This window comes from Thermobia domestica, chromosome 10 (assembly GCF_964235325.1).
Source record: "Thermobia domestica chromosome 10, izTheDome1.hap1.1, whole genome shotgun sequence".
Classification (NCBI taxonomy): domain Eukaryota; kingdom Metazoa; phylum Arthropoda; class Insecta; order Zygentoma; family Lepismatidae; genus Thermobia; species Thermobia domestica.
Genome location: NC_137463.1, coordinates 218,464,574 through 218,483,469, shown reverse-complemented (window position 1 = coordinate 218,483,469; position 18,896 = coordinate 218,464,574). Strand labels below are relative to the sequence as shown.

The 18,896-nt window shown below is 35.6% G+C and overlaps 2 protein-coding genes across 2 annotated transcripts; both read right to left on the bottom strand.

The window, feature by feature from the left end:
• Window positions 1-3,527: 3,527 nt before the first annotated feature.
• LOC145661784 (uncharacterized) lies at window positions 3,528-4,286 on the bottom strand. The gene has a single exon (XM_081727122.1). It carries the CDS (start codon window positions 4,284-4,286, stop codon window positions 3,528-3,530), a length of 759 nt encoding a protein of 252 aa, XP_081583248.1.
• Window positions 4,287-4,320: 34 nt separating this feature from the next.
• On the bottom strand, window positions 4,321-7,383 carry LOC145661783 (uncharacterized). Its single transcript, XM_081727121.1, has one exon. The coding sequence runs from the start codon at window positions 7,381-7,383 to the stop codon at window positions 4,321-4,323; it is 3,063 nt and encodes a 1,020-aa protein (XP_081583247.1).
• Between the last annotated feature and the right edge of the window lie 11,513 nt (window positions 7,384-18,896).

Below are 18,896 nucleotides of genomic sequence, written 5' to 3'. Positions count from 1 at the left end.
CTTATCCTTTCGTTATAGGTTTTAAGCGGCCATCGTGGATTCAAGGTGGCTATAGAGTTTCAAGTAAGCCTTTGTTTACATTTTGACCCCCCGCAATTTTGGACAGGGTTGCCGTAGAAGGTCGAGACGTGCTCCATCTTCTTTCACTTAACAAGAGCTTTCAAACGATATTCTACCTCTTTTGCCATTTGAAACTTTTTAGTTGAACCCCACCTGGAACCATGTGGGGATCCTGGGACAAGACGTTTTCACTTAAATCGTTGTACTTTGAAAATAATACCCCACTTCCTTTCCTGTTTTCATATTTGTCTCATTGTTTCCTATTTATAGGGGTGACTATGGACTTTTAAATAAAGTGTTTGTTTACACTTTGACCCGTCGCCATTTTGCACAGGGTTGTTGTAGAGAGTCGAGACTTGCTGCATTTTCTTTCATTTTACAACAACTTTCAAATGATGTGCCACTTAACCCCCCTTGCCATTTGAAAATTTTGAGTTGGGCCCCGTCTGGGACCCTGCGGGGGACCCTTGGACAAAGATTTTTACCCCAAAAAGTTTGTCGTTGAAAGTGATGGGATACGTGTTGGCCGAGTTTTCCACTTACCCAACGGTTTCCGAACAAATGACTCGGTTCAAACTATTCTGCCAGTTTTTTTTTTTTTTTTTTTTTTTTTTTTTTTTTTAAGTTCTTACATTACAAAATATGATGTTGTAACCTACGATATTCCTCCCGGTGTCACGTATAACTTTGGGATTCTTCTAGTTATAACATATCAAATGCAAACACAATTGTCTCGTTTGGATCTCAGCGGAGCCACTGCGTGACCCTTCCTTGTCAGTATGATGTGCTTATTCCTTAAAAAAAAATATGAAAACTCCATTTAGGGACCGTTCAAAAATGTTGTGGTCCCTGATCAACAAAATTCAATACATTTCATTCAATCAAACCTTTTCTTGTACACCCCATGTGTCGAGAACTACATAAAGTGTACCCAAACCAAAACTATCACTTAACTCAGTATGATGTACTTATTCCGTAAAAAATACGAAAACTCGATTTAGGGGCTGTTCAAAAATTTTGTGGCGCCTAATCCAAAAAATCCAATATATTTCATTCATTGAAACATTTTTTGGAGAGCTAAATATAGTGTAGCCAAACCCGTGATTTAGGGACCGTTCAAAAATTTTGTGGCCCCTGATCCAAAAACTAATTATTGGCCAAGATCTCAATCTTTTGGTGCATTTTTGTTTGGATAATTCCTAAAATTCTTGTATTGTAATAGTAAATACCTATATGCATTACATTTCCTCTTAAACAATAAAACGTTCAGTTGAATATTTCCCTTTCAAACACACACACACACACACACATATATATATATATATATATATATATATATATATATATATATATATATATATATATATATATATATATATATATATATATATATATATATATATATATATATATATACTATATACCCAAATCTTCCAGTACTTTGAGAATTGCATTTGTTATTTATGCAGAGCTCTCCTCCCGAGCATGAGCGAACAACGTGGAAGGTCCACCGCCTTCCCCAATATCACATAATTCGTCATACGCTACATTTGTATATTTTGTCAATAAAACGATACTTGTTTAGCTAAAAAATGATTATATATCATAAAGATTTTATCTTCCGTTTCACCTGTGCAATTTCTTTCCTTATAAAAACAATCTAGTTGTATTAATTTTTCTGCAGTACTTAACAGTTACACATCGTGTTTTCGGATGTAGAATAACAGCTGTTAAATATTACATGGACGTAGGTCTTGGTTCCCCCCAAACTTTGGTCCCCTCCCGCAATAAAAATTTCTGGTTGCGCGCCTGTTCCCAAGGCTTTTATAAATAAGAAAATATGTATTCCAGCGCTTTCGAAAATCCCATCTCGAAAGGGGAAAAAGGAATGATTTCTTCAATATTCGAAACATTTTATTTATATTTAGAATATATTAAATATTGGAGTAGTAGGGGTCGACGTATATTGCGCCGAGTCAGCAAAAATTTTTGTGACGTCATAGGTCAAAGGTCAATGACCTTAGCCCGGGGTCAATGACCGAGGGGTACCTAGGACCACCCCCTCTAAATTTTGGCAGGGGTACCATGGCCCACCCCCTAAATTTTGGCAGGGGTACATAGGACCACCCCCCTTAAATTTTGGAAATTGCAAAATCTAAAAATTTGGTGTGGTAGCCTAGGACCATAGTATGTACCTCTATCCGTATTGGGGGTCTATGTCGTTCCCTTTCATGGGTAAAAAATTGCCAAAAATTGAATTTTCGGAGGTTTTTGACCTAATTTATTCCCTTTGATGAGGTATTATTACCCTATATAGTTATATGGGCGTATACAGGGGTCCATTACCTTTCATAAGACATGGGTATATTAATGCACCCCTTCAAAAATTTGGGAGGGGTACCATGGCCCACCCCTTAAATTTTGGAAATTGACCAATTTCAACATTGGGTATTATAGTACAGGACCCTAATATGTATTAGGTTAAATTTGGGTGGTCCACCTCGTTCCCTTTTAGGGGTACAAAATTGCCAAAAATATAAACGTAAGCAATACGTAGTACCACGTGCTTGGTTTTTGGTCGATTTTATCCCCTTTGATGACGTGTTATTATCCTATATAGTTATATGGTCATGTATAGGGGTCCATTACCTTTCACAAGATATGGGTATATTTGTGCACTCCTTTAAAAATTTGGGAGGGGTACTTTGGCCCACCCCTTAAATTTTGGAAATTGCCCAATTTAAACATTTGGTATTATAGTACCGGACCCTAACATGTATTATGATAAATTTGGGTGGTCCACCTCGTTCCCTTTTAGGGGTACAAAATTGTCAAAATATAAACGTAAGCAATACGTTGTACCACGTGTTTGGTCTTTTGGCCCAATTTATCCTCTTGGATGAGGTGTTATTACCTTATATGGTTATATGGTTATGTATAGGAGTCTATTCCCTATCATAAGACATAGGTACATTTATGCACTCCTTTAAAAATTAGGGAGGGGTACTTTGGCCCACCCCTTAAATTTTAGAAATTGCTCATTTTATATATTTGGTATTATAGTACTGGACCCTAACATGTATTATGATAAATTTGGGTGGTCCACCTCGTTCCCTTTTAGGGGTACAAAATTGCCAAAAATATAAATGTAAGCAATACGTTATACCACGTGTTTGGTTTTTGGTCGATTTTATTCCATTTGATGAGGTATTATTACCTGATGGACTGTATCACACAAACGCTGGTTCGTTCTTTAATAATTCGGTTTAATAATATTGTTAATATTTCTTACAATTCCCGAGTTAAACTAAAATGCACATTGAACACAACGATGATGCAGCTATAGGCTACGCGCTCACTCACACACTGCTGCTATACACAGTTTCAACAAGCACCTACCCTTGCTTCTTCTTCTTCTACAGGTAACAAGTTACATTGAACAAACATCTTAAACAAAACTAAACAATTTAAATAAACAAGTTAGGACTGAACATAGCCCCCACCCTTGAACGATCTAGTTCAAGATACACACAAAGATGAATTGATACAATATTTGAAAGAACTATAAAAATTGAAACAATATGTAAATGGAAAAGCTCTGTTACTGTAAGTGGACCTGTGTGCTTGTTTCCTTGCGACACACGACAATTATTAATAAAGCGCTTACAATATGCAACAATTCGCTCAAGTTTCACCAACGATGAACAATTGTCAATAATGGAGGTATCAACATAAACATGCATACAAACTATGTGTTTTCTTTCCTCTTGGCTGACTAACTTTGAATCCACTGTATCTTCATTACACTCTGGGAGAATGGGTTTTTTTAGCCACTCTGGACCTGAGAACCATAAGTGATGTACAAGTAAGGCAGAAGGTAATAAACCTCGAGAACCACAGTCTGCTGAATTATTCTTTGAATCCACTTTGAGCCACTTCACTGATGGCAAAAGAGTTTGAATCTTTGCTACACTATTCGCGATAAACACTTTCCATTTGCTTGAATCTGAATTCAGGCACGATAACACAACAGTCGAGTTAGAATAGGCAATTACATCATGCACTTCCAAACGTAATGAATTTAATATGAGATTCATCATTTTAGCTAATAGCAAGGCACCACAGAGCTCTAATCGGGGCAAAGACACTTGTTTGATTGGAGCAACCTTCGTTTTTCCCATAACAATGTTCACACTCACTTGGCCGTCTTGAGATACAGACCTCATATACACCACTCCACAATAGGCCTTTTCGGAAGAATCACAGAATCCTATTAACTCTCTTCTTGTAGCTTGAGTGATACTGATACACCTGTTGATTTTGATGTGTTTTAATAAAGAAAGCTCTGAGTAGTAATTCCTCCATTTCCTCAAAAGCCATTGAGGAATTGGACTGTCCCATTCTAAATTTAGTTTCCAAATTTCTTGCAATAATATTTTCGCAATAATAGTAGTGAGAAATCAAACCTAATGGATCGAACACTTTTGCACTTTCTGATAAAATATTTCGCTTAGTTACAACTGACTTAACTGACACAAGATTGACATTATACGAAAATACATCATTTGATGGATACCACTGAATTCCTAACGTTTTCACTGAATTACTACTATCAAAGTCTAAACTACTCGTCGCTTGCTTCAAATGGGAGGGTACGGAGTCCAAAACGTTGGGACTGTTGGATGCCCATTTTCTCAGTTCAAAACCTCCTTTCTGCAATAATGCACTGAGTTGTTCTTGTAACTGATTTGCTTCACTAACTGAGTTGGCACCACTGATCAAGTCATCAACAAAAAAGTCTTGCATCACTACAGCCGATGCAATAGAAAATGATTCTTCTTCATATTTCGCTAATTGCTGCAAACTTTTCACCGCTAAATACGGTGCTGAAGCTGTACCATAAGTTACTGTCACAAGCCTGTGATCTTTGATCGGAAGATTAGGTTTCTCACGCCACACAATTCGCTGGAAGTCTCTATGTTCTGGTTGGATTCTCACCTGTCTATACATTTTCTCAATATCAGCAGTTAATGCCACATTATGTTGTCTAAAACGCACAAGTAATGGAATTAAGTCACACTGCAACCTAGGTCCGACAAGTAACTTATCATTCAATGACACATTAGATGAAGTTTTACAACTACCATCAAAAACTACTCTCAGTTTTGTTGTAGAACTGGAATCTTTCAACACTGTGTGATGAGGTAAATAACACACTTCATTGGTTGGTTTCAGTATTTCACTTTCTGGAATAATCTCCATATGCCCAAGTACCTCATATTCGTGCATAAAATCTACATATAATTGACGCATTTTAGGCCTCTTCTTCAACCTACTTTCTACTTGCTTAAGGCGTTTAATTGCCACTTCACGTGACTCACCAAGTCTTGCACTGTTGTCGCGAAATGGTAACTGCACATGGAACCTACCTGTCTCATCTCTTTGATGGGTCTTCTCGAAATAAATTTCACACTGCTTTTCTTCTGACGACATTATTTTTTGTGTAGGAATATCTTCCAATTCCCAAAATTGTTGCAAAATTCTTTCACTGTTGCACTGGATATGATATGTTGACGCTGTGAATTCTTTACGTCGCACTTCATCGTCGCCAATAGAACCAAACAACACCCATCCTAATTTGGTGTTCACTGCTACGGGAGAACCATTAACACCACTACACACACCAGCCAATAGCAATTGAGGGTAAATATCTGCACCCAATAACAGATCGATTCTGTCAGGAACATTAAAATTCGGATCTGCTAATGTTAACGTGTTAACATGCGACCACTTCTTGCTTTTATGAATATACCGTTTTGGTAGCATACCTGTTACCTTTGGCAACACTAACGCTTCTATAGAAAATTCTGATTTAACATCATAACTTGATGTAAACACAATATTAACAACACCTTTTGCCCGAGCAACATTACTGGAACTCCATCCCGAAACATGTACATACACCGGCTGTTTTTGTAAACCGAGTCGTTGTATGCAGTTTTCTGACACGAAGCTTTTTTCACTGGCTGAATCTAACAAGGCTCTCACAGGTTGTAAATTACCATATGAATCCTTCACCATCACTACTGCAGTCTGTAATAACACTGCATGTTGCACATTAGTTTCACTTGAAAAATGAGTCCCCACTGAAACACCTGAGTTCTGTTTATTTTGAAAATGAAGTAAAGTATGATGACGTTTGCCACACTCACGACACGATGCTGATTTGCAACTGGACAGTTTATGATGAGGTTGTAAGCAATTAAAGCATAATGCTTTGTTTTTTACTAACGAATGACGTTCATCAACTGACAGCGAAAGAAAGTCATCACATTTATGCAAAGGATGATTTTTGCTTTTGCACTGGCAACACGAAAATTGAGCTGAAGCATGATGCGCTATTGTTGATTTTTTATTACTCTTGTTCGGCTCACTGGGTGGGATTGATTTTGCATTGGAAGTGCTACTTGCTAATGCGCGACACCTATGATCTATGAATTTCACCAATTGGTCAAATGTTGGTAGTTCACTGTCTGACAATGAAAGTTCCCACTGTCTTTTTGTTTCACTGTCTAGCTTCTCTGTTATATGAAATATAAGCAAAGGATCCCATTCGTTCACTTTTATGTCCAACACTGATAACGATCGCACACATTCAACACTTGTATCCAACAACCGACGTAATGCGCCAGCTGATTCTTGCTGCACTTGACCTTGACTTACAAACCGCCGCAAGATAGACGTGACTAATTCTCGTTTATTTTGATACCTTAAATTTAACAGGTCCCAAGCTTCTTTATAGTTATCGTCAGTTATTTGTATAGATTGAATAAGTGTTGCTGCTTCACCTTGCAGACTAGTTTTTAAGTACTGAAGTTTTTGTGCACCCGTCAATTTTTCATTATTATGCACTGCTGCAATAAACAAATCACGAAACGAAAGCCAATCATTTAAGTTCCCACTAAAGCATGGCAACTGCAATTTTGGAAGTCGAATTTCTGTTGTGTTTTTTTGATTATTCACATCACTAGAAGAAGCGTGAGATATTTTACCCTGCACTTCCACTAATTTCACGTTAAGCTTTGTAAGTCTATCTTCAATAGCAGCAAGCTCTTCTTCTTGCACCAAATAAATTTCTTCTTCGGCACACAAATTACTGGCTAGAAACAAAAGCTCATTTGTTTCACGTGACAGTTCACTCACTTTGTTTTTGTAGACCTGAACTACACTAATATCTTCCTGTTCTGTGATATTGTTTATGCAGTTTTCAGCACGAGTGACCTTTCCTTTTAAAACACGTTTTCGGGAATTGTAAGCTTCCATTGTCGCCCACACAGTTTTTTTCTTTCTTGTTAAGACACAAGTCCTAGCACGTAGGTCACATAAAACACATAAACACGTATTAACATCTGGGTAGGAGGACCAAATCTTTATGATGGACTGTATCACACAAACGCTGGTTCGTTCTTTAATAATTCGGTTTAATAATATTGTTAATATTTCTTACAATTCCCGAGTTAAACTAAAATGCACATTGAACACAACGATGATGCAGCTATAGGCTACGCGCTCACTCACACACTGCTGCTATACACAGTTTCAACAAGCACCTACCCTTGCTTCTTCTTCTTCTACAGGTAACAAGTTACATTGAACAAACATCTTAAACAAAACTAAACAATTTAAATAAACAAGTTAGGACTGAACATTACCTTATATGTTTACATGAGCGTATACAGGAGTCTATTACCTTTCATAGGACATGGGTATATTGATGCACCCCAGGAGGGGTACCTTGGCCCAACCCTTTAATTTTGGAAATTGCTTAATTTCAACATGTGGTGTCATAGTACTGGATCCTAATATGTATCATGATAAATTTGGGTGGTCCACCTCGTTCCCTTTTAGGGGTACAAAATTGCCAAAATATAAACGTAAGCAATACGTTATACCACGTGTTTGATTTTGACCTAATTTATCTCCTTGATCAGGTCCTATTACATCATATAGTTATATGGTCACGTATGGGGATTCATTTCCTATCATAAGACATAGGTACATTTGTGCACCCCTTTAATTTTGGAAATTGCTCAATTAAACATTTGGTATTATAGTATAGGACCCTAATATAAATTACTATAAATTTTGGTGGTTCACCTCGTTCCCTTTTAGGTGTACGAAATTGCCAAATTTTAGTACAACCACGTGTTTGGTTTTGGCTCAATTTATCCCCTTGGATGAGGTCCTATTACCTTATATGGTTATATGGTCATGTATATATTGGTCCATTTCCTATTATAAGACATGGGTACATTGATGCACCCTTTAAATTTTTGGAAGGGGTACCATGGCCAACCCCCTTAAATTTTGGAAATTTTCCAATTTGAGCATTTGGTATCATAGTACATGCCTCAACATGTATCATGATAAATTTGGGTGGTCCATCTTGTTCCCTTTCATGGGTAAAAATTGCCAAAATATAAACATAAGCAATATGTTGTACCATGTGTTTGGTTTTTGGCCCAATTTCTTCCCTTTGATGAGGTTCTATTACCTTATATGGTTATATGGTAATGTATATGGGTTCATTTCCTATCATAAGACATGGGTACATTGACGCACCCTTTAAAAATTTGGGAGGGGTATCTTGGCTCATCCACTCGGTTTTAGAAATTGTTTAATATAAACATTTGGTATTATAGTACAGGACTCCAATATGTACCACTATAAAATTGGATGGTCCACATCGTTACGTTTTCATAGGTAAAGAACTACCAAAAAATCAAATTTTGGAGGTTATTGACCCCTATTTAGCATGTTATATGGGTATGTACAGAGGTTTATTACCTTTATATGTTTATGTTCCCTTTTAAATTTGGGAATTATCAAATAACAAAATTCGGTAAACGTTTTCTAGGACCTATTGGTGTTCCTCTTATGGCCAAATATTCAAAATTTAAAGGTTATTGACCGGCTTTATTATTGAATAAGTACAGGATTTATTACTTTTTCATAAGACACATGCGTATTTGTGTACCAATCTTAAATTTTGGGAGGGGTACATTTCTTATTGTCATATCAATAATTGGTAATTGGATAGTATCTCATTCATTGGGTAAATCATTATGATCACGTGATCAGTTATTAACCTATGATGGGATTAGGAGTCCAGGACATTGGTACATTGAAACTTTGTAGGATAATTTGAGAATGTGTCATTGGTTTTGATTATTCCCGCCAAATATAAACGTAAGCAAGACGTTGTACCACGTGATTGTCCTTGATGAGGTAGTGTACAGGGATTCATTTCCTTTGTTGTGGTACTTCTTAAGTTTGAGTACACACTTAAACAGTTGGTTCTACTCAGGTAAACAATTGACGGACATTATTGACCTTATTGAACATATAATGATATGATTAACTCTAAGACTTAGGTATATCAAGAGAAGTATTCTTTCAATTTGGGAATGGTGATAAACAGAATTTTAACATAAGGTGCGAAATTTGAAACAATACATTGAACTTTAGTCACAGCTCATAGTCTAAGATCATTGGTGGTGATTGATTTGAAATCTGATAGCTAACCTTATTGAATCTTATGAATCATAGACGAAAGGCAATACATGCTACAACAGTTTGAAATTTAATCATAAGGTGATGTAATCTGACACTAGCAAAGTTATTGTTAATGCAATTTGATTGGATGATCACTATCTTTCCTGCAATCTGATTGGTTGATCACTATCTTTCGTGCAATCTGATTGGTTGATGATTTTCAAATCTTTGCTGTATTCAGTTTTAAGTTTTGTTTAACATTTAAAAATCTTGGTTTCGTTCAACATTTTGCACTCACTGAAACCGTTTATTTGTTAATCGAATAGTTAAAAACCGGATAAAGTTTGACGGTTAACCGTGAAACGTAAAATTTTTTTAGTTTGAAATTTTTTTGTTTGAAACTTTTTGTTTCGAAATTTTGTTTGAATTTTTTTTTGACAACTTTTGTTTCAAAATTTTTTTGTTTAAAAATTTTTCGTTTCAAAATTTTGTTTAAAATTTTTGTTTGAAATTTTTCGTTTCCAAATTTTTTTGTTTGAAATTTTGTTTGAAATTTTTTTCGTTTCAAAATTTTGTTTGAATTTTTTCGTTTGAAATTTTTTTCGTTTCAAAATTTTGTTTCAAAGATTTTTGTTTGAAATGTTTGTTTCAAAATTTTGGTTTGACATTTTTAAAAGTTTGTGCACTCATTGGTAAAGAACCGAAACTGTTTAGAACTAAAACCTCTGGCAACATTGTGGTGCAATAGTACACGTCAGAGCATGATAACGCAACGTCATCAGTTTTGCATCATCGTTCGAGTTAGTATTCATGATAACATCATCATGGCTACTTGTCTGCAGTTTCTAAACACACGTGATGTGATGAAATCATTTACCAAGATTACTGATTTACAACAGAATGTACCTTATAGAATCTTAGCTAGCGAAAAAATCCCTACAAAGTTTGGATTAAGAATCGTAGTGAAGCTTGAAAATGATAAGAATATAATTTTACCAGCAAGATATTTACCCATGGAAGCATCAAAACAAGAAGAACTGCTGCGTTTCTTAAATACTGGATCTGTATCTTTATGTTACAAAGGATTCTTGGGCCGAAGTCATCAACTTGAATTTAGTACATAGCCGGATTCGTCAGCAAAATCATGAATTCAAACGTCAGCACATCAGGCATAGTTGTATGAATGTGGTTGGTCGGCAACTGTGTTGAAACCATGAATTCAAACGTCAGCACATTCCTTTCCAATGACGTCAGTAATAACTATAAACCAGCAAATACAGTGTCATCCCACGAAATCATTTGAGCAAGTGCGTTTCAGGAGGAAAGATGTGTACTTCTAACGATAAAGAGTTCATCTTCGCAAGCTATTATCCAATAAATATATTTCAAACAAAGCATGTGATGATTGGTATCAGTGCTAGAACATTTGAACCTGTGATTCGATTGGGCAAAGCAGAACAATTTGGTGTACAACTGACCTGTGAAGAATGGCACGAATCGACCAAATGAATGATTATTTTCATGATGAGCTAAATGTGACCATAGTCAAATCATTAGGCTCAAATCATGAAGTGGTGCTCGAAGAGAAGATGGTGTTGTTACGTAAAAAGGGTACATTTCATGCCCCTCGCAACATGGTGTATCTAACGGAAACAGAATGGAACAAATTTATCAGCGTACTCCAGTGTGTGAAACATGCAGTGGAAGTGTGCAACAAAACAAGTATATTCCTGAAAAAGTACTATTTTGAAAAATGTGTTATGCATATTGTACAACATGTATCTAGATATTGTGATGGTTGTCAACATCGTTCGTGGGTGCATACCTGTATTGATAAACAGTTTATTTGTGATCAAATGGACATTGAGTTTCCACCAATTGATATTGCATTAGACCTTAAAAGACTTCAACTGGAATTAAAATTATATGCTAAAGACAAACTAGTACAAGAAGTTCAAAATACATTGTATCGACAATATCCAGAACCACTATCTGGTATGGATGTATGTGGAGTGTAATAAAATGATCCATTTCAATGATTTGTGTTTTTTCATTTCAAGTACAACCCCATGCTCTGACGTGTACTATTGCACCACAATGTTGCCAGAGGTTTTAGTTCTAAACAGTTTCGGTTCTTTACCAATGAGTGCACAAACTTTTAAAAATGTCAAACCAAAATTTTGAAACAAACATTTCAAACAAAAATCTTTGAAACAAAATTTTGAAACGAAAAAAATTTCAAACGAAAAAATTCAAACAAAATTTTGAAACGAAAAAAAATTTCAAACAAAATTTCAAACAAAAAATTTGGAAACGAAAAATTTCAAACAAAAATTTTAAACAAAATTTTGAAACGAAAAATTTTTAAACAAAAAAATTTTGAAACAAAAGTTGTCAAAAAAAAATTCAAACAAAATTTCGAAACAAAAAGTTTCAAACAAAAAAATTTCAAACTAAAAAATTTTACGTTTCACGGTTAACCGTCAAACTTTATCCGGTTTTTAACTATTCGATTAACAAATAAACGGTTTCAGTGAGTGCAAAATGTTGAACGAAACCAAGATTTTTAAATGTTAAACAAAACTTAAAACTGAATACAGCAAAGATTTGAAAATCATCAACCAATCAGATTGCACGAAAGATAGTGATCAACCAATCAGATTGCAGGAAAGATAGTGATCATCCAATCAAATTGCATTAACAATAACTTTGCTAGTGTCAGATTACATCACCTTATGATTAAATTTCAAACTGTTGTAGCATGTATTGCCTTTCGTCTATGATTCATAAGATTCAATAAGGTTAGCTATCAGATTTCAAATCAATCACCACCAATGATCTTAGACTATGAGCTGTGACTAAAGTTCAATGTATTGTTTCAAATTTCGCACCTTATGTTAAAATTCTGTTTATCACCATTCCCAAATTGAAAGAATACTTCTCTTGATATACCTAAGTCTTAGAGTTAATCATATCATTATATGTTCAATAAGGTCAATAATGTCCGTCAATTGTTTACCTGAGTAGAACCAACTGTTTAAGTGTGTACTCAAACTTAAGAAGTACCACAACAAAGGAAATGAATCCCTGTACACTACCTCATCAAGGACAATCACGTGGTACAACGTCTTGCTTACGTTTATATTTGGCGGGAATAATCAAAACCAATGACACATTCTCAAATTATCCTACAAAGTTTCAATGTACCAATGTCCTGGACTCCTAATCCCATCATAGGTTAATAACTGATCACGTGATCATAATGATTTACCCAATGAATGAGATACTATCCAATTACCAATTATTGATATGACAATAAGAAATGTACCCCTCCCAAAATTTAAGATTGGTACACAAATACGCATGTGTCTTATGAAAAAGTAATAAATCCTGTACTTATTCAATAATAAAGCCGGTCAATAACCTTTAAATTTTGAATATTTGGCCATAAGAGGAACACCAATGGGTCCTAGAAAACGTTTACCGAATTTTGTTATTTGATAATTCCCAAATTTAAAAGGGAACATAAACATATAAAGGTAATAAACCTCTGTACATACCCATATAACATGCTAAATAGGGGTCAATAACCTCCAAAATTTGATTTTTTGGTAGTTCTTTACCTATGAAAAGGTAACGATGTGGACCATCCAATTTTATAGTGGTACATATTGGAGTCCTGTACTATAATACCAAATGTTTATATTAAACAATTTCTAAAACCGAGTGGATGAGCCAAGATACCCCTCCCAAATTTTTAAAGGGTGCGTCAATGTACCCATGTCTTATGATAGGAAATGAACCCATATACATTACCATATAACCATATAAGGTAATAGGACCTCATCCAAGGGGATAAATTGAGCCAAAACCAAACACGTGGTTGTACTAAAATTTGGCAATTTCGTACACCTAAAAGGGAACGAGGTGAACCACCAAAATTTATAGTAATTTATATTAGGGTCCTATACTATAATACCAAATGTTTAATTGAGCAATTTCCAAAATTAAAGGGGTGCACAAATGTACCTATGTCTTATGATAGGAAATGAATCCCCATACGTGACCATATAACTATATGATGTAATAGGACCTGATCAAGGAGATAAATTAGGTCAAAATCAAACACGTGGTATAACGTATTGCTTACGTTTATATTTTGGCAATTTTGTACCCCTAAAAGGGAACGAGGTGGACCACCCAAATTTATCATGATACATATTAGGATCCAGTACTATGACACCACATGTTGAAATTAAGCAATTTCCAAAATTAAAGGGTTGGGCCAAGGTACCCCTCCTGGGGTGCATCAATATACCCATGTCCTATGAAAGGTAATAGACTCCTGTATACGCTCATGTAAACATATAAGGTAATAACACCTCATCAAATGGAATAAAATCGACCAAAAACCAAACACGTGGTATAACGTATTGCTTACATTTATATTTTTGGCAATTTTGTACCCCTAAAAGGGAACGAGGTGGACCACCCAAATTTATCATAATACATGTTAGGGTCCAGTACTATAATACCAAATATATAAAATGAGCAATTTCTAAAATTTAAGGGGTGGGCCAAAGTACCCCTCCCTAATTTTTAAAGGAGTGCACAAATGTACCTATGTCTTATGATAGGGAATAGACTCCTATACATAACCATATAACCATATAAGGTAATAACACCTCATCCAAGAGGATAAATTGGGCCAAAAGACCAAACACGTGGTACAACGTATTGCTTACGTTTATATTTTGACAATTTTGTACCCCTAAAAGGGAACGAGGTGGACCACCCAAATTTATCATAATACATGTTAGGGTCCGGTACTATAATACCAAATGTTTAAATTGGGCAATTTCCAAAATTTAAGGGGTGGGCCAAAGTACCCCTCCCAAATTTTTAAAGGAGTGCACAAATATACCCATATCTTGTGAAAGGTAATGGACCCCTATACATGACCATATAACTATATAGGATAATAACACGTCATCAAAGGGGATAAAATCGACCAAAAACCAAGCACGTGGTACTACGTATTGCTTACGTTTATATTTTTGGCAATTTTGTACCCCTAAAAGGGAACGAGGTGGACCACCCAAATTTAACCTAATACATATTAGGGTCCTGTACTATAATACCCAATGTTGAAATTGGTCAATTTCCAAAATTTAAGGGGTGGGCCATGGTACCCCTCCCAAATTTTTGAAGGGGTGCATTAATATACCCATGTCTTATGAAAGGTAATGGACCCCTGTATACGCCCATATAACTATATAGGGTAATAATACCTCATCAAAGGGAATAAATTAGGTCAAAAACCTCCAAAAATTCAATTTTTGGCAATTTTTTACCCATGAAAGGGAACGACATAGACCCCCAATACGGATAGAGGTACATACTATGGTCCTAGGCTACCACACCAAATTTTTAGATTTTGCAATTTCCAAAATTTAAGGGGGGTGGTCCTATGTACCCCTGCCAAAATTTAGGGGGTGGGCCATGGTACCCCTGCCAAAATTTAGAGGGGGTGGTCCTAGGTACCCCTCGGTCATTGACCCCGGGCTAAGGTCATTGACCTTTGACCTATGACGTCACAAAAATTTTTGCTGACTCGGCGCAATATACGTCGACCCCTACTACTATTGGCGACTACAGTATAACAGTCTAATGGAGGAATTTTTCTTCCCGTGGGCGGAGAAGACCTTCTTCAAGTGTGAACTGAAAAGTACATCTAATAAATTCCTTCATTAGACACTATAAACACTTTAAGCAATAATTTCGGGTTCCTCTAGTATCAATAAATATAAAATGGATGTGTTGAATATTACACAAAACAAATGTTTAGTATGCCTACTGTTCGGGGAAATTTAAGAAGACAAAATTGTTACCAAATTCAGAAATTGGAACATTATTTCTATTCTGGACATTTTCTTGAAAAGTGAATCAGCTATCTTTGAATTACATACCTGAACATACCAAAAACATTGTATCCCTGACACTATAAACATCAGTTCCAAATTGTAGTGATATCAGCTGTTCAGAGAAAGCAGTTTTCGTAGCAAAATAATCAAACACTTCATTTGCTTCAGTTTATCGAAATTCATCAAGGAATTTTATTTTTATGCTGAAAGAGAAGACATAAACAAGATTTAATATTGGAATATATTGTTGAAAAATGGGCAGTGCACAGTAAATGGGTAATGCACAGTTAATGCAACACAATGGGTCTGTGTTAATGCAACACAATGTCTCATGGGTTTGTGTTCATTTGACTTAAGACTTGTATCCTACTTCGATTTTATCCCTCTTTGAAGTAAAATGCAGGAGTAAAAGTGGATCTGAAAAGGTAGGGGGACGGATGTCGTCATACCGTCCCCGTACCTATCTTTGCCCATTGTAATTTTTCAGGAAGTGGGAACGTCATATAAGTTAAATTTTTTCGAAGTAAGGTAACCGCGTTCTTTCGCCTTTCCCCTCGCTTTTACCCCTGTTAAAGTGTTAAAATGGTAATCATTAAATCAATTATCTGGCATGACGAGGGGCCATTTTAGTAACACACCATTGGTGTTATTTTGTCTGCAGTGGCTAAACTTACTTTTACAAAAAAAAAAAAAAAAAATCCCTCTTTCCTATTAAATGAACATGACTCTTATGAAGCATTAATTATTTATAAATTGTTACGAAGAATGGATTATAGTTGGGACAACGAGGAGAAAATAATACACATAGGAACAACAGATGGAAGCACTTCCATTTCAGAAACTTCATACACTCACAAATGTGTTTTCATGACAGGTTACAGGAAACACGATACATTGCTCGTTACTTATATAAATGTCAGATATACCAGGTGAAGCTTTGTTTATGGCGAAAAACAAGAACTAGTACAAATCCTCAATGTCAGTTACTATATATTTACGATCTTCTTGGAGGGCAGTGTGAACGGTTAAGTTGTATATATTGTATATATTGGATTTTAAAGCTGGTATAACACCTTTGACAAGTCATTGTTCTTAGCAAATGAAAGGTTTCGTTGACCATCGATGAGTAAGACAATTAATATAGTGATCGCAAGAAGTCGTAAAGTTTGACCTAGATTTACTGATTTCACCACTCAAAGAGCAGGGTGTGTCTCAGTCGGCAAATTTTACCCTGAAATTTTGCCAGTGTTATCTCTCGCGTTATACGGAGAACATCTCCCGAGAATGCAGTGTTGTCAGATTGCTGCTAATTTTCATTTTGTTGTTATTGTTTTATATTTTTGCTATTATTATAGTTACCGTTTAATTGGAATAATTATCAGTGTTCGTGTTATAGTTCTTTAAGTTCTATTCTTTTCCGCTTGTTTGCTGTGTCTAAGTTTGGCAACGTTGTTGGTGCATTTGTGCTGTTTCATTTTTTCTCAAGCGTGCGTACGGAAGGCAGCTACACGAATTGTGCCAAATTGATGCATCACACGTGACAGAAAGCAGTTATATGATTCATGTAGAGCCCAGGCTTCACGACTCGTCGCAGTCACTATAGGATTACGCAGTGAGATATGTAAGATTGTGTTGTTAGTAAGTTTGCCCGTCCGGTTCTCGGCACAATAACTGTTGAACAGATCATTGTTTTAAATTCTGTTTTCTTGCAATATATACCTAGAACTATTATCTCGCAATAGTTTGTTAATGGAGTCAATCCCCTCAACATGAAAGCGGGGAACGGCGACTTTAACGGTGATTAACTATAAATGCGTAGATTATCTCGGCCAAGTTTGTTAATAAAGTCAATCCCCTCAACACAATAGGGAGAACGGTGACTTTAACGGTGACTAACTATAGATACGTAGATTATCTCGGCCAATTTTGTTAATGGAGTCAATTCTCTCAACACAATAAGGGGAGCGGCGGCTTTAACGGTGACTAACTATACGTAGATTATCTCGACTGGGTTTGTTAATGGAGTCAATCTATTAACATATTAACCCGGAAAGAAAGCCTCACCAAAATTAGGTCAACGACCTCCTAAGGAAGTAACGACACGGAGTAGACATATAGATCTCATGGGACTCGTTACCAAAGGTAATTGTAGTTTTCATGGGTCCTACGCGACTCTTAACGTATTAATGGGTATCGGTGACGTAACGATGACTATCTATATCTCATATTCCATACATGTAAGCGAATTTTTAACTTTCGTTTTCTTGCAATAGATAGCTAGAGGGATCTCGATTTAGTTTTTAATGGAGTCAACTCGTTAACAGCTTAACAGGTAACGGTGAAATTATTGATGTCAATGTATATTACATATGCCATACATGTAGGTAGGTCTCAGCGAATTTTTGAATATTGTTTTGTGTAACGGATAGAGCAATTACCTCGGTTGAGTTCGTTAATAAAGTAAGTCCGTTAATATTTTCGCGAATAACGGTGACTTTAACGGTGATTATCTATAGTTCAAATTCCATACAGATTAGCGAGCTTTTGGGCCCTTTTTTTCGCAATAGATATGATAACTAAATGAATTATCCTCGGCTGAATTCGTAAATGATAGCCTGTTAACATTCTAACAGGTAACGGTGACTCTCTCTGTCTATATCTATCTATCTATCTATCTATCTATCTATCTATCTATCTATCTATCTATCTATCTATCTATCTATCTATCTATCTAAGTTATCTCGGCCGGATTCTTTAATGGAATCAATTAATTAGTCTTAACGGATAACGGTGACTAACGGTGGTTGTCTATATCCTATACATGTAACCTAAGCGAATTTCTCAATTATGATTTTGCAATAGGTTGATAGAACAATTCTTTCGAGGAACACATTTTTCTTCATTTCATACATATCTTATGTAACTCTATCAAAAAAAAAAAAAAAAAAGAAGAAGAAGAAGAAGAAATATTAGTATACCTGGGTGTAAATATGCAAACACAATAACGACAATGTTTGTTTGATTGTCCATACATCTGCAATTAATTTGTTTGTCAAAATATAAATACCATAGTGTCTTCCAAAGAGTGGGATAGAGATTTTTATTGTGATGAAAGAACATCCTTACTAAACTTTGAAATCGAATATAAATAGAAATTTGTGCTTATTAATAGACTAAGGGTTAAAGAAACTTTCTTGCTGAACGTTTTGGAGGAGAGTAGATAAGACTGTTCATTATTCTGTCATAGAGAGTCTACTGAAACCTCGTCAAATCAAACCAAACTGTCTCTCCGTAATACACGTAAAATAGTTTTACGTTGTTTCTAATGGTTATGCTGAGATCTTATTAAACGCTTGC

What these genes read in the sequence shown, in the direction of transcription:
- LOC145661784 (XM_081727122.1), bottom strand. Translation starts at nt 4,286, where the DNA reads ATGAGGTCTGTATCTCAAGACGGCCAAGTGAGTGTGAACATTGTTATG.
- LOC145661783 (XM_081727121.1), bottom strand. Translation starts at nt 7,383, where the DNA reads ATGGAAGCTTACAATTCCCGAAAACGTGTTTTAAAAGGAAAGGTCACT.